The sequence below is a fragment of the Rhincodon typus genome, chromosome 1, assembly GCF_021869965.1.
Source record: "Rhincodon typus isolate 14 chromosome 1, sRhiTyp1.1, whole genome shotgun sequence".
Classification (NCBI taxonomy): Eukaryota; Metazoa; Chordata; class Chondrichthyes; order Orectolobiformes; family Rhincodontidae; genus Rhincodon; species Rhincodon typus.
In genome coordinates, this window is record NC_063332.1 from 36397308 (window position 1) to 36419200 (window position 21893).

At 37.1% G+C, this 21893-nt stretch overlaps 1 protein-coding gene across 9 annotated transcripts in view; it reads left to right on the plus strand.

Annotated features, from left to right (window-relative positions):
* Positions 1 to 21893, plus strand: part of LOC109931223 (NEDD4 like E3 ubiquitin protein ligase) — a 210293-nt gene that overhangs the window by 138526 nt on the left and 49874 nt on the right. For 3 of the 9 annotated variants that reach the window (XM_048595938.1, XM_048595901.1, XM_048595916.1), the window contains exons 8-14: positions 1576 to 1647; positions 5632 to 5700; positions 12205 to 12339; positions 13984 to 14100; positions 16054 to 16251; positions 19826 to 19903; positions 20635 to 20689. In XM_048595938.1, coding sequence (XP_048451895.1) covers positions 1576 to 1647; positions 5632 to 5700; positions 12205 to 12339; positions 13984 to 14100; positions 16054 to 16251; positions 19826 to 19903; positions 20635 to 20689 — 724 coding nt within the window. The remainder of the gene's footprint in view (positions 1 to 1575; positions 1648 to 5631; positions 5701 to 12204; positions 12340 to 13983; positions 14101 to 16053; positions 16252 to 19825; positions 19904 to 20634; positions 20690 to 21893) is intronic. The other 6 variants (XM_020530552.2, XM_048595904.1, XM_020530553.2 and 3 more) reach the window with 6 other exon arrangements.

Genomic DNA, 21893 nt, shown 5'->3' on the forward strand with positions numbered 1-21893 from the left:
ATTTAATTCTTCACTGACTTGATCAAGTTTAAATTATTGAAGAGTAGCTCAGTCCTATTATCTACTTCTCGCTGAGTACAATGCCACAACTTCTAGGCATTCTCCAACATTTCATCAAAATGTGCATGTGTACAACTTGATGGTGATGTCAGCAGACAAGGTAGATTTTGTTGTTCTTGACACCAACATCCATTCATTTACTGCAGGATTCACTGATTATCAATCAGGTATGGAAACACCATTAAAGACTATGTGCTCATATTCAAGGATTTTATGGCTGTTATTGTGCCATTATCACTGCTGAAATGGGACAGTTCAGCCCATGTAGAACCCCTCCTGTTCTATCCAACTCTGGTATCTACTCAGGCTTTTAACATTAGTCAAGTTTACATTATGAAACATTGCCATGTGGACAAGGTATTGCAGGAACAAGACTACAGTTTGAAGCTGCCCTTTCAACTGGATGGGGAATGACTTTTGAGAGATGAACTAAAAGATCAAACTCAACTGTTTTAAAGTCTTCCACAGAATGCAAGGAACAGTTCAGTGAAAATTGCTGTTCCTTGCATTCTGCTACTCTTCTTTTTGCCATCCAATTAGTTATTTCCCTTGAGTTCGGACAGAATATCAGCCACCCTCAAGTACTTTGGCCAAATAGTAGTTCTTCAAATGGAAGGCTTGATTGTCAGCAAACCTGCACTGACTGGTGAAAGGATGCGCCTTGTCAACCAACCATAATTCAACTACCAACATACTACACAGTGAAAAATTGAGAATTTGAAAATTGTGAATCACTTTAGAATAGCCTAAGCCTTTAACAATTGCAGAGAATGCTCAAGCACCAATAGTTAAGAATTCTAATCATTTTTAGTTTGTGTTGTATCTATCTTAGTTTACACTTTGAGGCTTTCCTGGAAGCTTTGCTTTGGAGACTATTTGACACCTTTCACTGGCATGTCTTCTTCAGGTGAAGCTGGCATCTCATAATGCTCAGAGCACCTATAAATGTTTTGTTAAACTGTTGTTGAACTTTAGATTTAGCTTTTGAGAGGTGACATTGATGACGTTGCCACAAATCAGTTAATTTGTATTGTTAATTTTAAGAGAATGACATCGATTGCATGGTGTTACCCCTCTCAAAAGTCTGAATCAATAGCTAGAGCTAGTTTTGTGCCACCGATGTTTGCATCAGTGTTCATTTAAAGGTAGCATTAATGGATTGTTCAAATCTAATTTCACTCATTAACAGAAGATTTTTGATGGACCTTCAATAGCGCATGCATACTGAATAGAAGTAGAAGAAAAGAAGTGAAAGCTTGCAGTTTTTGTTCATTTTTGGATAGAAACTTAGATATGTATAGATCAAAAATAAACCATTCTGTCTGCTCCTTCCTTGTGATCTTGTGGCTGCAGTGCTTAAGAGTTAATATGATCAAATACAGTACTACAGGATAAAAAATAAGGTGTAGATTGTGTGACATGACTGATGGCATTGACTAATTTATCACTGCAGCAATACTGTTCATCAAAAAACAATTGGGCTTCATAAAATTAACATTTTGTTATACTTCCCAGGGTGAATCTCTTGCAAGGCTACGTTCCTGTAGTGTAACAGATGGTGTTGGGGAACACGCACAAGCATCGATGGTAAATAATTTTTGCAATTTCTGGCTTGCGTCCTATCTATCTTAATTCTTTTCGTTTTGACACTTTCTTGCAAGGCCTATCTTTGGAGACTACATAATTCTTTCTTAGATGAAGCTGGATTCCCACTAGACATCTCTGAATACTCGCTACAACTGTGAAAGTTCCTGCCTAAAAATTGAGTTTTCGTTTTAAAAGGCAATCATTGAACTTGAATCAATATGCTTCTGTGAAACTCTGAACTGTTAGCTCTCTAGAGATAAATGAAGTTGTGGAACAAAGAAAGAATGAATATGAAGGCAAATGACTGCAGAAAAAATAGAAATTAGAACTAAAAATATTATTAGTTAATAAAGGTAACAAATCTGTTCCATGGAGACTTATGGGCTTCAGAGGTTAGTGGGAAATTTGGAAAGAGGAAGTTGGGGACAGCATTGTAGCCAGATTAAAAGCTGCAGAACAATGTGAAGCACAGAAAAACCAAGGTATCAGTAAATTTGGAGAAGAGCAGGAACATGTGCAAATATATTTTTGAGATAGATCCTGCAATGGGACATGAAATCCGTAAATCACAGCATGTTCAGTTTTGTAAGCAGAAACGGTGTTCCATGAGCAGAGGCCATATAATAACCAAACAATAAATGTAAATGTCCTTAAACAGAGACTAACTCACTGAAATAGTCAATCTAGTGTCGTCAGATTTTGTGGTGGAGCTGTCAACTGAGAGTCTGAATTGTTCTGCATTTTCTACATCTGAAATATTGGGCAGGACCCTGGGTTGGGACCCAACACTGGAATCAAGCATGCTCTCAATCTTAAACAGTTTTGAGAGTGGTAACTTAAAATTGATTTTTGTTGGAGTTGCCATTTAGTGGTAAGAAAACCAAAAGGATTGCAGGTGGTCTCTTGAAGTTAAAGAGTCGATTGGAGGCCCTGCAGCCCTGAAGGAGCTATAGCCTGCCATTACAGGGGAGGGAAAGAGAGAGCACCTTCACCTTATGGGACTTCCTCTTAGAGTTTTTAAAACATATTTCAAATTAAAATCTGCCGAGCTACTTACACCACTGAAGTACAGGGGAGAGTTCTCCGTGGACCTGGCAGGTAAGAAACCTGCTTCGGGTGTTCGTATGAGGGGGTGATCCTACGATGTTGCCTGCACTATCAGCCACTAGTGGCCACTTCCAGGTACCTGCTTTTTTTCAGTGCTACAGGTATGCCCTCTCTAAAGTCATAATATCATTCTTGAGATTTTATGGCCAAAGACTGGCTGATAGTCAGAGCTGGCCCTGATGAAAACTCATTACACTGCTTCCACTTTCTTAACCAGAAACTGAACTGGGCTAGCCATATAAATGCCATGACTACAAGAGCAAGAAAACAGCAGAAAATTTCACACTTGCTGAGTTCTGTTTCTGTCCCTATATCAAGGCCAACTGAGAAACACACTTGCTTTCAAGCATTAAAACCATGGAAACCTGAGGCAGATCTGAATGACAAAAGATTGGGAAAGGGGGAGCTGCATTGAGGCCTGCGTGTCCTTGTACGCCAGTCAATGAAAGTAAGCATGTAGGTGCAGCAGACGGTGAAGAAGATACATGGTATGTTGGCCTTCATAGTGAGAGGATTCAAGTACAGGAGCCTTGTTGCAATTAGGGAGACCACAGTTGGAGTATTGTGTGCAGTTTTGGTCTCCACGTCTGAGGAAGGATGTTCTAAATTTGGCAGGAGTGCAAGAATGGTAAACCAGACTGATTTCCTGGACTTTAGAAGAATGAGGAGGAATCTCATAAAAACCCATAAAATTCTATCAGCAAGAGACAGGGTAAACCTAAGAAGGGTGTTCATATTGACTGGAGAACCCAGGATCAGGGTTCATACTTGAGGTATATGGGGTAGGCCGTTGAAGACTTGTGCTCCAGACTTAGCCACCCAAAACAAACTGCTCATTACATTTGCAACAATGGTGTCTATCTGATAATGTGGAAAATTATGCATGAATGTCCTCTTCCTAAAAATCCAACCTGGCCAACTCCTACCCTATTCATCAAATCGGGATGAGAAATTTCTTCACCAAAAGAGTAGTGAAATTCTCCTCCATAGAAGGCATTTCAGGCCAAAGCATTAAATGGTTTCATGAAGGAGTTCGACATCGTTCTTGAGTCCAAAGAATCAAAGGTCATGGGAAAAAGTGTGAACAGGGTACTGAGTTGGATGATCAGCCATGATCATGTTGAATGGCGGAACAGACTTGAAGGGCAGAATGGCCTACTCCTGAATATACAACAGAATAGCAAAGCAACAAATGTTGCTATCGATGATGATGCCATTCTAAATTGATGCCATTCTAAATTAATCCCATTTGCCTGCACATCCTACCTATTTATCTGTTAGTCTCAATGTTTCTTAGATGTTGCTATCATATCTTCATCCACCACCTGCCCTGATAACATGTTCTAGACACATCTGTGTAAAAATAAACCTTGCTTAGCATATCTTTGAAACTTCCCGCTCTCAGCTTAAACTTGTGACCCCTAGTATTTAACATTTACACCCTGTGAAAAAGACTCTGACTAGCCACCCTAACCATGCCCCTCATAATTTTATGTATTTCTATCAAGTCTTCTTTTGAAATCTCCGATGGAATCTGTCTTCAACACGCTTCCAGACAGTGTATTCCAGATCCTAACAACACTGAGTGAATATGAAAAGTAGCCATAATCATTTCCATGTTTAGGCCAAGGCTGTAATGAGTTTTGGAGCTAAGTCCCACAAACTGAGCTACAGCGAGCAGTTTATTCATTCATAAATGCCGTTTAATAGCGTCGCCTTCAGTCAATTTGCTGAAAATCAGGATTCAACTGATAGGGTAATAGTTGGCCAGGTTGGATTTTTGGGAAGAGGACATACATGCATAATTTTCCACATTATCAGATAGATGCCATGGTTGCAGATGTTTTGGGTGGCTACATCTGGAGTGCAAGTCCTTGATAATGTTGCTGGAATGTTGTCATGAGTCATAGCCTTGCACTGTCTGGTCCCTTCATCAGTTCTTGATATTATTTTATTTGAATTGCCTGAACACTGGCATTTATGATTTTGTGGACCTATGTAGGAGGCTGAGATGTATCACCTGGGCTTCTGGCTGATGTTTGGTGCAATTGCTGCAGCTTTAATCTATTGAACTGATGTACTGGGCTCCCCCATAGTTGAGGACAGGAATATCTGTGGAGCCACCTCCTCATGTTAATTGTTTAATTGTCCAACATCATTCACAACTGAATGTGGCAGGATTGCAGAGCTTAGATCTGATTTGTTGGTTGTGGGATCACTTAGTTCTGTCTGTTGCAAGCTACTCCACATATATTCAGTGATACAGTCATGTAATAGCACATTCTATACATGTGTTGACTGATGGGGTATCTGGATTTACACTGTCAATGATTCTTTGCTGTTGTATATCTGACAATTTGGAATGGTTCCAACTGTTTAAGGAAACTTAGCGTGTAATATTTCATGAGATTGTGCATGCTGCTTGGAAAGTATTATTTTTGTTTTCATCCACACCTAATAAGAAATGGTCCTTATTTTTCATCTGCATGTACAAAATTGTGGCTTTGGGTTCAACATTACATATTGCAGACCAGGTGCCATTACTCTGTTTTCAATTACTCAAGTTTTTTTTTCATGGCATCACACTTAGTTGACACAGAGTCACTGTTTAAAAAAATGGGAGGTAGGAAAATTTAGTTTTCCACAACTTTAATTCCAAAGTAGTTGCTGGTTCACTGAGACGACAACCTAAGTGCAGATATTGTGTTCAAGTTCCTTCTGTCAGACTTTTTCTTTGAGGTCATTTCTATTACTTTTAATATTTTTAAATGTTTACTACTCAAAAATCAATGCTTAATTCTTAGCCCGAATTCATCCTATTTATTATGCTTCAGAAGTTTTATTTGATAAAGTATAAAAAAAATTATGATTTATCAGCAGACCGCCCAAATGCGACGACCTCGTTCTTCAACTGTTACTGGCAGTGAACAACCAAATGAACTGACGGTAATTTATTCAGTACCAAAAATTGCATTTTTTAACACACATTTATTTGTTAAGCAATAATTTCTGAAGGATTTCACTGATGACCACTTTCTCAAATCACTTAGTTGCGAAGAATTATGATCATTCTTTCTGTTTTTCGTATTCAGCCTTTCCACCATTTTCACTTGTCATCAGCTAGATTTTCTCAAGAATCTTTAAAAGCAGAATACTGACTGAGCGGAACTAACGTAGTCTGAACACAATGAATTGGTACTTTGAAACTGCGCAACTCTCTGGCCTCTCCAAGCCAATACAGTTGTTGTCAAACCTGTCCTGCAAGGGCTTGCTAATTGGATTAAATTTTGGTGAAAATAAGCATTGAAAATAAAAGGATTTGATCATTATATGGTATTGCTTAAGTTTAAGGAAGCACGATAAGGGTCTTAAGACTTTGAGATTATATGTATTAAGTTATTTAGGGTGTGAGTAGGAAAGGAAAGCTGGTGTTTAATTAGTAAGTTATGAGAGGCACCAATGCAGCTTTATTTAGTGGAGAGTGGTATTATGTGTGATCCCAGCACAGTTTCTTTGAACACTACCAATTTGTAAAAGCACGTATTGAGCCCATCAGATATCTGATAGGCTTTGGCAACATTGGATAGATAGAAATAAGGGGGCAGATATGGGTCAAGAATCTGAAAATAAATTTGGAATCTCCGACCTTTTGATAGCTACAGATGATCATGTGTTCAGAATAGTTTCTCTGTTTTGCACGTGAGAATTTTTAAGTCCATCTCACGTAGAATTGTAATTGATGAAGAGCTAGCACCTTTACCAGCCTGACTACTTATGTTGTATATCTTCAAAAGCTGCCTTGATTGTTCCCATTACTTTTATAAATATAGTTGACCATTGTAAACATCCATTGGTCTAAATTAATTTTATTAATTTTATTTTCATGAATTTTCACACTTAAATTTGTGTAGAGTACAATTATGGACAGTCAGATGTTCTCAATGGATATTTGAAGTGTGATATTTACAGGAAAGTGGTTTTGTTATTTGCTTCAATGTCCCCCATTATTAATAATCCGAGTTTAGTGAAGACCATTTGTAAGTTGCCATTTTGATTTGAAGAAAATATTTTAAGGATGGAAATATATTCCAGGAGATCAGTACTCGGATCTCATTTTTAATCTGTTTGTTGGCAACATATATAGATGTTTTCTGAACAACTTGCTCAGAGGTGCTATTACATACCTCTAGAGCAGGTGAGATTTGAGCCTGGATCCTTCTCGTAGAGATGGTGTGGAGGTGCCGGTATTGGCCTGGTGTGGACAAGGTCCGAAATCACATGACACCAGGTTTTAGTCCAACAGGTTTATTTGAAAACACAAACTTTTGGAGCTTCAGCACACAATTTATAGACAGTCAGTCAATATGGCATTTTATAAATTCCTGCTTTAGAAATAAAACCAGTCTGACTCCTAACTAAAACACACAGATTCTAAACAAGATCTCACACCTAACATGCATTGTCTGGCCTAAAATGTCACTTCTTCTTTACATTGATAAAACCTTTAGTTCTCTCAGGACCATGACTTGAAAGGAATTCGGGGATTTACATATACATATACATATTAATGAATTAAAACTGTCTCACTGATTAAAGATTTAACAGCATCTTAGGTTTGTTTAGTACATCCTAATGTATGGTGTGAACCTTTTGATCTTTTACTTATAAATTCTGTGTCTGATACTACCTCTCTCACTAACACCTGAAGAAGGACTGAAGCTTGTGTCTTCAAATAAACCTTTTGGACTATAACCTGGTGTCACGGGATTTCTGACTTTCTCATAGGGAGGTAGAGACATCGCCATGGCACCCCAAGAGCTCCTCCTACTGCACCCATTTTTCCAGGCAGTTTTCAGATTAGTATGGCTAGATCTTTGCCTACCCTTTTTTCTAAATGCCGTGTTTGTCATGATCCCAACTATTGGAGATCACAGAGGATGAGGAAGACTAATCGGCTGAGTTTTTATTCACTGAGAATGATTATGAGCTGCAGATATTTTTAACACTCTTTGAGGAAGTCACTATTTGAGGCATCCTGTCTGTGCTGGGTTTTTGCTAGAGCAAGTTTATTAAAATGCCCATCACTTAGCTTTAACCCTGTAATGCGACATCCTCTTTCTGCATCAAATAGTTATCCAGTTCACCCTTAACAATAGTTTCGATCTCAGTCAACTCCTATTGAAGTGTATTCTATCCCCCAGTGACCTCTGTGCAAAGACCTGCTCTCAACCCCCATATACTTCCTGCAAAATAAATTTCAATTCATAATCATAATTACTCCCCAATCAGAGCCAGATGGTCCTTTCCTCATCACCATCAAGGATTTTCCTAATTTTATAAATATATTATATCCTTTCTCTAATCAAGTAAAAGTGATGTCAGCATCACAAGACTTTTTGCATAACAAAAGTTTTGTATTTATGGAATCAATGTAATAAAACTCTGTTGTTCTCTATGACTTGCATTTCAATTTGCTAATCAGACCCATGAAATTGTTTCAGTGATCTAAGTTGTAGTTCAGTTAGTATTTTGTATTATTATTTGACTGCTCTACGCTAGTTTTCTAAATCTCAAGATTCTTACGGCTTTTATTTGTGGTGTTATTCACTTGTGTTTCAACTGCACTTTCGGAAAGCTTGGTCAACCTGCCTGGTTTAAATTTAATTAAAGCTTGGCAGCTAAATATGAATCATCACGTAACTGGTGTATTCTCCATGGCAACCACTTTATCAGTCAGAGTCCACTTTTGAACCAATCACCGCTGTTTTATCATTTAGTATAAAATGTTATTCTCCTTTAGTTTGCTATTCCTGCAAATGTCCTGATAAGTGCAAGACAAAAACATTTTCTCAAAATTTTTCTTTTTTCAGCAGTAGGCTTATTTACTTGTTTATTTTGATGTCTACTGTAGTTAGGTGGTAGCTGTCTCAATTATGAATCTAAAGTTTGCAAGTTTAACTTCACTCGAGGATTTTGAGTTCAAAAACCAAGGCTAACAACTATGTTGCAGAAGTGAGGGATTGATAAATTGTTGGAGGTATCATCATTTGGGTGAAGCTTTAAGCAAAAATCCTGACTGCCATATTGGGTGGATGCAAAAGGTCCCATGACACAATTTCTCAGTAAGGAAGGGGAACTAATTCTGATGTCCTCGTAAATATCTATCCTCAATCAACATCACAGAAATGGAAGGTCGAGTAATGCCTTTTTATGGCGTGTAGCAGCATTTCTTGGTAGGAAGAAGGAGGAAAGGCAATATCAAATAAAGGGTGCAATTCTGAAATGCACGCAGGAGCAGAGAGGCTTGGGAGTATGTTTCGTGAAGAACTCTCACCATTACAAATGGGAGTACAAACTCAGGCAAGTTATAGTAAATCTTTATAAAACAGTGGTTTAACTCAACTGAGGTATATCCATTTCTAGTCACTGCCTTTGGGACAGTTATGAAGGTAATTGTGAAGGTGCAGGAAAGATTCGTAAAAATGGTTCCAGGTATGAGGGACCTCAGGCATGTGGATAGGTTTGCAAGGTTCAGGCTATTATTCACAGATGAGAAGAATAAGTTGAAGAGTGTTTAATAGAGTTGATGTAAATCATCGTGGATCTGGACTGAGCCAATTGGAGAGTAACTGTTTCCATTGGCAGAAGGATCAAAAGTCAGAGGACATGGATTCAAGGTGATTGGCAAAACAAATAATGGCACAGTGGGGAAAAGCATTTATTTTAACTCAGGAAGTGGTTAGGATCTGGGATGCATTACAACTTTGGTGGAGACAGATATGTTTGAGACTTTTAAATGGAATCGGATAAGTACCCAAGAGAAATTTACAAGATAGGAAATGGGCAGGAAGTGGGACTGCAACATTGGCACTGCAGACCAAGTGATCTCGTGCATTGTGGCCAGCCTATCAATCTATAATTAAGCATTACCTTGACACTAATAAACCAAGCTTTTTGTGAGAATTATGCCCTGCATTCATAAGTTGAACATATTTTTTCATTTTCTCTTAAAGACTGCTATATGAATGTTGCAATTAAAACACAGTTTATTTGTGTTGTTTTTTAATTTATAAAATTAAATAATTTTGAGGTTAAGATATGTAGAGCCTTGTTTGTGAAGAACTGTATTTGTGTGGGCTGCTAAATATGGTGACATCTCTCAGTCCCCCTTTGCAGCTATATTTTCTATTTCAATAATATTATTCAAAGGTAATTTAAATGAGGTGTTTTAAATGCAACTTCTCCAGCAGCAATGGTATGAGATTTAAATTTCCAGCCTAATCATGAATAAGAAAAATAGAGTATGTGTAGTACTACTCTTTGATGTCACTGAAATTTCAAGTATTTCTTGCTTTTTGAAAATTCATTACTTTCTACCCTTCAGCTGCATCTGCAGAGCAGTGCTGCAAGTTTTTCTAACACTTTGTTTACAACCTTGAACAGGACAAGAAAAAACTTTATTCTCAGAACCATGTTCCCTTTCTTGCAGGGAACAGCTCTTCGTCCTCTGAACTTTGTTCATTCTGTTGTCTACCAGTTTTCTTCACTGTTAAAATCACAACCTGTTGTGCTGTGTACCGTTCTCACTCATTCTTCCCTAGGTGATCAAGGCTGTGGTACTCCTCACTCCTTACTGCCTTTTGCCATAGAAATGATGCACTTCCAGAAAGGCAAAGTTTAGTAGCACCCAAGCATTAGTTCGACTTTTTTTAATTTCAACTTTTAGCCCACACCTTTTGGTGATTCCTGTGTAGTGAGGTCTTGATGCTCCTAAAATGTTTTTATTTTAATTAAGATACAAAATCAGGTTGACTGTGATGCTCGCAGTACTTACATTTCTAAACTATGTTAAGTCGAGATTTCATAGTACTACTCAAAGTGGAATGGGATATTGATAATTGATAGACAATATTTCTATTGATAGGAAGCTCGGTAACCAGATGATACAGAATTAAGATAATTAGCAAAAATTCCAGAAGGGAATAAAAATATTTTTATGTCGAGTTGTTGTGATTTGGAATGCACTGCCTGAAAAGGTGATGGAGGCAAATTTAATAATAACTTTCAAAGGGAATTAGATATACATCTTGAAAGGGAAAAAGTAGGAAAGGAGTTGAAATTTGTTAGCTCTTTTAAGGAGCAGCCAAAGACACATTGGTTATTTGTCTTTTAATGTAGTGCATGTTTTTATGATTATACTCTTGCTCCACCTGTCTGTAGAGATGGATGTGTAAGATCCCATGGCAGTATTCAAAAACAGCCACACCATCAAAATAGATTAACTAATCATTCATTTCATTTGCTGCTTTTGGGACTCAACTAATGGGCTACTGTGTTTGCCTATGTGACAACAGTGACTGCACTCAAAATAGGAATTAATTGGCTGTGGAATATAAATAATCCGTTTTTCCTTTTAGTCGTGGCAACTGTGATAAATTGTTCTCTTTTTTTGGTAGATCTGTTCAGAATCATGAACTTGAGAGACAGCACAATTGTGCAAAAGTAATTTGCCCATGTCAAAACCACAGATTATACTGTAGTGCATTTTACTAGCTTTTAAATCAACTGAGGAATATCCAAAAATCCGTTCAAAATCTATGATAGTCTTCAGTCACAATAGAAATACAGTGATTGTCAATATTGTTCTGATGAATCAGATGCAGCCTCAGGTAAATTTAAACTTAACTTCAGATTATATCAAGAAAAACACAAAAGTTTGAAATGCAAAACAATATTTGAAAGCTGATTGTGCTCAGCAGTTTGAGACAAGTATAATTGTGCAACGCAGAATAAAGCCTTTTGGATAATCTTACCTGCACAGGCTTTCTGAGAGAGCTATCCATTTAGTCTCATCTCCTTCTACTTTGGCAAGATCCTTTCAATTATTTTATTTCAAATTTCAAATACCCATTCATTTCCTGTTAGGAAGTTATAATTGGAAAGAGATATCAATTGGAAAAATATCAAATTTGTTGCATTTAGGAATATGAACACTTTTGTATATTACTACGAGAAAAGAGGAGAAAGAGAATTGAGTTTAAATAGCTGTACTGAAGAGTTCAAATATTATAATATCATGAAGCAGCTAAAGGGTTTGGTAGACTGTTCTTTCAAATCATCATTGATATCAATAGTATTGATGTAATTTAGAATTCAGCAAGTGATTCCTAAGACAATGTTAAAAGAGCTGTTCAATATGCTTAATAATCTGAATATTGTTGACTTTAAGCAGAATGTTGTCTATAAAGCCACTAACTTGAGCCACAAGTATATCTATATTTCAGGTAGAAAAAGAAAACTCTGATTATAAGATTCATGAAGAAGTTCTTTAATTTGTGGTTTTGGGTAATGTAAACTGCTATCTATTCATTGTTTGTTTCACCTCTAATGATTAAGCATGTAAACTTATATACTGTCTGGATGCTAATAAATGTAATCGTCTTGCACAAGCAGTCACCAACAGCCTACATGCTCTCAACACCTGGCTTGCCACCAGGATGGGAAGAGCGGAAAGACACAAAGGGACGCACCTATTATGTAAACCATAACAACAGAACCACTACTTGGACTCGTCCAATTGTGCAGGTACGAAGACTGTCCTACAACTGTGAAGAGCAAGACAACATTGAGATAACAGCATACTTTGATTTATTTTTTCCAGAGCTGCTTTGCTGTTTCAGTCGGACTTGTGCTACTTCTGTGGAAGCCGATTTTCTAATTTAGGATACTGCAAGTGATGCCAAAGGCAGTGTTAAAATAATTGTTCGATATGCATAGTAATACAAATGTTGTTAACTGCGAGCACGTCGACCGTGCAGAGTATTGTGTATTTTTTATTCATTCATGGGATGAGGGTGTCACTGACTAGGCCAGCATTTATTGCCCATCACGGAGAGCAGTTAAGAATCAACCGCCTTGCTGTGGCTCTGGAGTCACGTAGGCCAGACCAGGTAAGCTTCCTTCCCTAAAGGACATTAGTGAACCAGGTGGGTTTACCTGACAATCGACAATGGATACATGGTCATCATTAGACTCTTAATTCCAGATGTTTATTGTTTTCAAATTCCACCATCTGCCATGGCATGATTCAAACCTGGGCCTCTGGATTAACAGTCCAGTAATAATGCGATTAGGCCATCACCTCCCCTGCCATTAATTTTAAGCCATGGGTATAATTATATATTCCAGGGAAAAAATTAAAACTTGATTAGTATAAGGTGTTAAGATATTATTAAGATAATAACATACTAACTGTTCCAAACAGTCAATCTTGTATACTTGGAATGTTTCTAATCTTTGTTGGTATGAACCATAAGTTGTATTGTGCATGTAGCATTATAGGTAACCGATACACATCAAGGTGTAACAGATCTCGTTGGCAAATAGATACATGAGAAATACAGATCAAAACTATGATCAACCTGAAAAGCCAGCCAGAATGCAACTTTCAGGTGATCATTTTGTAGCTGAATTCACCTCGTGCCTAATTTTTCCAATTGTTGGGCCTGGCAACTGCAAGTAAAGTAATAATTTTCTCTTTTGAAAAGTTCCATGAAACTTGCAGAGGAAAACATGTCCCAAATTTATACAACAGGATTGTGTGTAAACGTTAAACGTGACACTTGCAAGAGCAATTTGGTTTTCTGCCTTGCCTATGTTGTTTTTCTTGGAATTCATAATGAAAGTGCAGTAACTGTTTCATTAACAATGTAATTTTCTTCCCTAATTCTAATATGATAAAATTATCCTCAATATTCAATTAAGGAATCAAATTTGACCTTCCAAGAATTTTGACTGAAGTACATACAATATTATTTGTTTGAGTTGAAATCCTTCAAATTTCCTGTCTATAACATTGTCGAAGCATCTTTATCACAATAATTGCAGCACTAACAAAGGCCAGCCTTCCCAACAATGTCAATCTCCTATTATTTTTCTTAAAAGAAGAAAAGGCAATAAATTTAACACTGGAAACTTGGAATCAATATGGTGTGAAACAAGTAAAATCCAAACACTTGGCTTTTTCCAGCCACAGCATATGAGCCCAGAAATTTATTCAGGTGAAATACTTTGCTCCTGTAAATACTTTGTGTGGTATAAATCAGAATTGTTTAGTATTTTAAAGCTTTAATTTGTAAACCATTCAATAGAATTTATTCTGCTATAACCTGAACAACACAGCTCGTCATCCTGAGCCAACTACTAATTTATTCTTCTTCATACTACCAGCATGCAGATGATGGCGCACCAGGTCCAACTACCAGCAACAGCCTTTTAAGCGAGCCTCAGATAAGGCGGCCTCGCAGTCTCAGCTCACCCACAGTAACCTTATCAACTCCACTGGAGGTGAGAGTTGAGTGTCTTTGATTCCGTACAAGACTCTCAATCACCCTAACATTCCATTTTTTCCTTTCTTCTGCCCCTGCCTGTTTTCTTCAGCCAGTGCGCCTTTTCATCCAGCTGCATATCCCAGCTAATCCACTTAACATTCTTTAGCTGTAATGATGATTACCTTCTTTTCTTTGTAAAACAGCTCTGCATGTACTCTCATAATGAAAGCTTTTCTGATTTTTTTTTTTACAAAATTAATTGTTATGCACATTTCATTTGGAATACTATTTATACATTCATTGAAGTAGTCGACCAATGTTTACTACAACTGTGACCACTCTACCATGCTAATGCTCAAATAAAAGCTGTGTAATAATATGTGGATTTGTAATTTAGACCTTGGATTTCAGGTCATCTTTAACAAAGCAGGTTTTCAGATGGTTCCGACAATTGTTGTTTTACCTTGATATCTACTTATGTATAAACTGAAAATTCATCTTTTTATGACTATGTTCAAAGCAGGTCAGTGCAGCTGAGTGGTATGTAAGAAGTCTTGTGAGTGCACTTACTTAAACTAGAGACGGATAAATTATATCTGCTTTCAATGGCACAATGCTTCCTGCATAATGCAGCACTTAAAATTTTCTCAGTAATTTACTAGAATGTATTAAAACTTGATTATGCAATTGTGAAATGCAATAATTTTATAATGAAATATGTAGGTGGAATAGGTTTACCCTTTACCTGCAGCAATTTGCCAAGGCTTCTTAGCACCTTTGAAATATTTAATTCTACTGCAGAGAAGGGCAAAGGAAGCAGGCTTTGGGAACTCCACCATCTGAAAATTCCCTTCTGAGTCAAACACTGTTCCAACTTCTAAATATGCTGACGTTCCATTATCATTCACTGCACTCTTGAATCCTAGAACTGCCTCCTTAAAGCACGCAGCAGTAGCTTCAACATACATATAGTAGAAGTTCAGGAAGGTGACTAGATTTTGAATTTCTAACCTTAACATCTGCAGGCTTGGCTGCTAATGGTATAGCAGATAAAATAGGGGATGCACCATAAGTCAGAATTGAACAAGGTCCAATTTCTTGGAAGCTTTTTGGGATGTGTGAGGTCAGTGAAATGGGCGGAGGTGAGAACATGAATAGACCTGAAAACCAGAACAGGAATTCTAAAAATTAAGATGTTGCTTAACTAGGATCTGGATTGTACGCACTCCAGTTAGTAGATTTGAAGGTGAGGATGCTTAGTGTGCAGTTAATGCCTTCTTAAGGCCATCATCCCACAGTCACCAATATTCAATCACTGGGAAAGGTCTGCAAAAAGCTCCCAGCCTGACCGACTTCCCAATGCGGCTGGTTGGTGGAGAATCGTCTCACCAAAAGTGGACGATTAATACTGGCTCAGAGGTGGTCTCTACACAGCATTTTCTGCTTTATAAGATTGCAAAGTGTGAAATTTTAGCTGTGATTATTTCCTCAGTACTTTTCAACATGGTGATACTTAGTCTATTGTTAAGCCAGTTTCAGAGTAAACTGTATGCAAAGAATGAAAACACCAGACGAAAGGTTGGTCATCCTTTCAATTTAAAGACTTTCATCATAGTTTCCTATTTTCTCCATTGATTTGAAATATTGTAATTATTTTGGTTGAAAATATTTAGTTAAAGACTTTGCCATATGACTTTGCAATATTTATTACTATATTCACGTACCCAAGTTAATTGACTGGACCAATGCAGGGTATATAAATCTTAGGTTTTATCATGTTAATTATGCTGAAACTATGATAAAAGTGGCTGTTGAATGGTTTATCTGAAGCGAGCATATTTTCTCAGATGCCATGCAGGTTGCAGTAATAAAAGACATCAACAAAGATACAGGAAACTAGTTAAATGAAGTTGACCAAACCCAAGTCCATATAAGTAGTTTTGATACATGACTATTTATATTTTTTCAGGGTGCTAAAGATCCCCCTCTGCACAGAGCTGTAAAAGACACTTTATCTACTCCTCAGTCTCCACAGCTTTCGCCTTATAACTCACCAAAGTCACAGCATAAGACTGTGCATAGTTTCCTACCTCCTGGCTGGGAAATGCGCATAGCTCCAAATGGCCGACCATTCTTCATCGATCACAATAGCAGAACAACAACATGGGTATGTCCTAAGCTCTACCCAAAAGTGCTATTCCTGTTTTGAATTAGTGAATCAGTAGCAAACAAACTTATTTTCAGTATAGAGGCGAGGCATGCAGACATTGTTTGGTTCTATTACATGAGCTATGTGATGAAATAAGCATCTGATCTGATGACCAATCTCTTGGAGTTAGCACATCAAAATAATTGAGTTCTTCAATTTTAGAGACTTTAGTATTGAGTGGTAATCAGCAAAGGTCTCTTAACATTGAGATGGCTTGCTCAGTTTAATCTTGGAATGGATCCTGGTTGTTGCAGAGAAAAACAAGACAATTATCTTTAGTAGAAGCTAATTCTGGCTGAAGGTTTAAAATATTCTTAAGTAGAGTTTGCATGAATAGTACTGGGCTACAAAGATTGTTCTGAAGGATAGATTTTCTGCACTGTCGTGCCAACCTTGATTGCTACCTTAACTTAATAAAGCTTGATTAAATTATCATTGAATATTAAGTGTTATTTCCTCTTGAATACTTTTTTTTAAAAACATGCCAAATATATGTAACTGCTAAAATAAATACAGAAAAACTCAAAATACTCAGCAAATCTGGCAACGTCTGCAAAGAGAAACTCAGTTAACATTTCAAGTTGATTGCTAAAGTTACAGATGTGTTAATTTTAAACAAATAAAAATGATGAGGATGGCAGGGGAAAGGGAAGATCGGATGATAGGGTTGAAAGCAGGAGAATTAAGACACGAAAAGCTTCACAGTACAAGAGGCTTGGTAATAGGACAATTAAAGATGCAAAAGATTTGTCAAAAGGAGATGTGAATGATGAACAGCTACCATCCCAAGTCCTAGGAAGGAGAAAATTATGAGTAATAAACTAAAACCAGCAAAAGTAAAGAAAATAAAGTGGGCACAAGATTGCAGTCTGAAATGATTAAACTCCGATTTGAGTCTGAAAGTCTTTGAAATGCTGAATCAGAACTTGTGATGCTGTTCCTTGACCTTGAGCTTCAATGAAGCACTGCAAAAAGCTATGAAAGAAATCCAGCGCAAAATATAAAAACAAATTCCAAAATATTCTTCAAGTATATAAAAGGGAAGAGAGTAGCTAAAGTGAATGTTGATACCTAGGAGTGAGAATGGGAAGTTAACAGTGGGGAATGCAAATGGTGGAAACACAAAACCAACGGAGAAAGTGGATGCATTGGTTATAATATTCCAGTGGATTGGGATCTATTAATACCTTAATTCAAAAAGGGAAGACGGCAGAAAGTAGGAAATTATAGACCAGTTAGTTTAACATCTGGCATTGGGAAATTGTTAAAATCCATTATTAAGGAAATACTAACAGAACATTTGGAAAGACAAAACAATCCATCAGAGCCAACATGGTTTTATGAAGTATAAATTATGTTTCCCTAACTTGCTAGAGTTCTTCAAAGATGCAACAAGCAAAGTGAACAATTGGGATTCTGTAGCTGTGGTATATCTGCATTTCCCAGAAGGCATTTGATAAGGTGTCACACAAAATCTTAATGTACAAGGTAACATCCTTTGGGGTTAGGATGATTTATTAGCTTGGTTAGATGTTTTGCTAACAAAAAGAAAGTAGAGAGTCAGGATAAATTGATATTTTTCTGGTTGGCAAGGTGTCACTTGTGGGGTGCCACAGGGTTTGGTCCTCGAGCCCCAACTATCTACAATCAATATTATTGATTTGAATGCAGGCATAGAAGGTATTGTAGTCACATTTGCAGATGATACTCAAATAGGTGGGATGATAAGTTGAATAAAGAAATAAGAAATTTACAAGTGGATATGGGTAGATATGGTAAATGAGCCAAAATTTTGCAGATTTAGATTAATATGGATAAATATGAGATAATCCATTTTGATTGGAAGAGTAGAAAGGCAACTTAAAATCTAAATGGAGAGAAACTTCAGACTGCTTCAGTGGAGAGGGATCTCAATGTCCTTGTGCATGAATCGCAGAAACCTAATATGTAGATACAACAGATAAACAGGAAGGCGATGGAATTTTGGCATTTATTGCTAAAGGAATAGACTTAAAAAGTAGGAAAGTGTTGCTAAATTTGTATAGAACATTAGTGAGACCGCACCTGGAGTATTGTGGAAAGTTTTGGTCCTTTTAATTGAGGAGGGGGTTCAGAGGAGATTCACTAGATAGATTCCAGAGATGAGTTTGTCATATGAAGAGATATTGAGTAGTGTAAGCCCATATTCTCTAGAGTTTAAAAGAATGGAGAGATCAGTACCTTACATAGGGAGTTGACAAAGTAGACAGAGAGAGGATGTTTCCTTTTATTTGGGGCAATCTATAATGCAAGGTCACAGTTTTAAGATAAGGGATGCCAGATTTAGAACAAAGGTGAGGAGAAATTACCTCTCTGAATTGGTTGTGAGTCTGTATAAGTTACTACTTCAGAGTACAGTGGATGCTGGGATATTATGTAAATCTAAGGAGGAATTGGACAGAATTTTAATTGTTAATGGATTGAAAAGTTATGGAGAGCAGGCAGGCAAGTGGAGTTGAAGCTGAGATGAGAGCAGCCATGATTGTGTTGAATGGCAGAACAGGCTTCAGGGTCAAATTGCCTACTCCTCCTAAATCTTACATATCTGGAGTGATGCAGGCTGAACAAATGTCCATCTCCTTTTTTCTTAGGCCCCAGGACTTGATTTGATTTGATGTATTTATTGTCATGTGTATCTTGTTACAAAATACAGTGAAAAAGTGTTGCATAGTATCACCACTCTCCTGCGTCATCTTAAAAGACAGAAAAGTAAACCAAAAAAGAGAATATGAAGACAGGAAAATGAAGAAATAGAGTTGCATTACATTGTGATGCAGATGACCCATCTTTATAGACACAGACCAGTTGTACAAACAATGTTATATCCTCTTATCTATTATGCAAACTACTGTAAACAACTCACCTAAATAATTCCATGAATATGAAAGCAATTAAGAATAAAAGTCTTTCAAAGAATGTAGGCGAGAATGTCTTTTTAAAGAACAGCATGTATACATCTCTGCTCAAAGAAGTAGAGTAAGGGAAATTGCATACTTGCTGACCAGTTAGTCCAATATCAGCTCTTGGGAAACTCATACAATTCATGAATAATGATAAAATTAGTATGTATTCAGATTTGGCGAGGTTTATTACAAGCAATCAGAATGGACGATCTAAAAGCAAATTGTGTTTGACAAATTAAGGTAATAGTGACCTGCCATCAAGAACTCCTACTTTCTGCAGATGACTTCAGGTACACCCAAAGTCCTTTCATAGTTGCAGTTTGAAACAACTGAGCACCTTGCTCAGTCATTTCAGAAGACAATAGAGAGTCAAGCCACATGCCTCAAAGTCTGGAGTCACACATAGGCCAGCATGATTAAGTATGGCAGACTTCCACCCCAGAAGTTCATTCATGAACCAGATGGGTTTTCTGATGAGCCAATAGATTCATAATTGTTAGATATGAATTTATTCCAGATTTATTCATTACTTTACTAATTTTCTTCTTTGAGGCCAGTAATGTGATAATTCTCAGAGTTATCCTTTTCAGGAGGATCCAAGGCTGAAATATCCAGTTCACTTAAGAACAAAGACATCTTTGGATCCAAATGACCTTGGACCTCTCCCGGTTAGTGCTACAAATTACTTATTTTTTACAAACGTAGGTAGCAACTGATAGTATCGCATTGATGAGTAACTACAGATTTCTGATTCTAAATCATTGTTCTTACATCATTAGCACAATTCCAACATAAAAATCATAATGTACAGGCATTTTTAGGCAGTTAAATGGCATGCTATGTATCAATGCAATTTGATTTCCCTTCACATTCATGCAAACTGCCCAGTATGAAGCCAAAAATGTTTAATGTACATGGCCAACTTCTTCTAGTATGTTAACATATAATCACTATTCAGTGTGGATGCCAATAGTATGACAATGCTGTCACACATGTCGACAAGACATCAATTTTTACAGCAAGTTAATGCTAATGTGAAACATTAAATAATTTAAAAACAAATCTAATTCAAATTTTCCCATACACTGTTGAGCTGTTTAATACTTGGCTGACTTTTTAGTTTAATGTTTTTTGTTTATTTCTCTCAATTGTTCTTGCAAATGTATTTCGTTGGAATTTGTTTATCCTGAACAAAGACTTGAATCTTTTCCCCTTACCGTCATCCCTTTTCCGACATGTGGAACTGAATCACAGCATGAACTTTATTTGATACACAGAAATTTCTAAGAACCATTCAACCCAATTTCTTTCTAATGAGTTGTAGATTTTGATGTGAAATATGTAGTATTCTAGTATACTATTATTTTAAAAGCTGTTTCTATTGTTCGTTATTTTGAAGCCTGGCTGGGAGGAACGAATCCATTTGGATGGAAGATCGTTCTTCATAGACCACAGTGAGTAAGATGACATATTCTGAAAATGAAAAACTTCAGTCTTTCATTATTGATAGCAATCTTTAGAACAAATTGCAATTTTTATGAATTGGTCATGACGTGACCTGTACTGTTTTGTGCCAAACGCCTAAAAAAACTCACTTCTATTTAAAAAAAAACAACCTAGAATGTCCTGATGATGGTATCAATTCAGTCTTGCAATTTGACAGAAGAGGTAATTTCAACATAATGGCAGAATTTGAATGAGTATGTAGAAACAGAGGGTCCAAGGGAAAGGACATCTTTGAAGGTGTCAGGATATTTTGGCTCAATTTTGATGTTAGAGACAGGTAGCAGAAAGGTGGGACATTTTCCTACCTAATGTGGGAAGACTACCAATTAAAACCTGGTGGATGCCTTCTGAATTCAGGATGGGATCTCTGTTGATCACACCAGTCTCGCCTGTAGCTGAAGGACTATCCGCTGGCAGTAAAAGCTGCTCACTGAAAGAAACCCTGCTGCCATCTCTTGATTCTGCAAGGAATGTGCTGTAGGTTATCATCACTGTGAATCAGACTGGGAGAGCATGAGAAGGGCAGCAGCAGTGGGAGATTAAAAAAAAACTGTTATTAGAGAATCTATTAAATCTGTTTCTATCTGCCAGAGCCAAAATGTGATGTCATGGGAAAAAATAGGTAGGTGACTGGTGAGTGTTTCTTCCGTGTTTCTCTTGATTGGCCACTCAGTTTAAATTGGGAGATGTTATTATGCTGAAGAGTACAGCTAGGAAGTAAGCTTCTAAAATATTTAACGTACAAATTAATTGATAAAATAAAATAGAGATGGCTGTGCAGGTGATATGTTGCAGCTGCAGTATGTGGGTGCTGGTGGACACCAGTATGATCCACTGTCACCTCTTGTGCAAGTGTTGGCTACTTAAGGAACTTTAGCTCAGAGTTGATGAGCTGGAGCCTGAGGTATGGACATGACCACACATCATGGAGGCAGAGCACTACCTGAATACTGTTTCAGGAGACAGTCACACCCTTTAGTTTAGTGACATCAAATTTGGGCCATGATCAGGGAATGTATTTATCCCAGAAGCCTAGAAGGTGCTGAGGAAGGCATTTATAACAGACAGCCATTTCAATCAACAAAATTGCAACAATCTAAAGCTGTTCATTACTTTGACTCTGTTAAGAGCAAATGACTGAGTAGTCCAAAG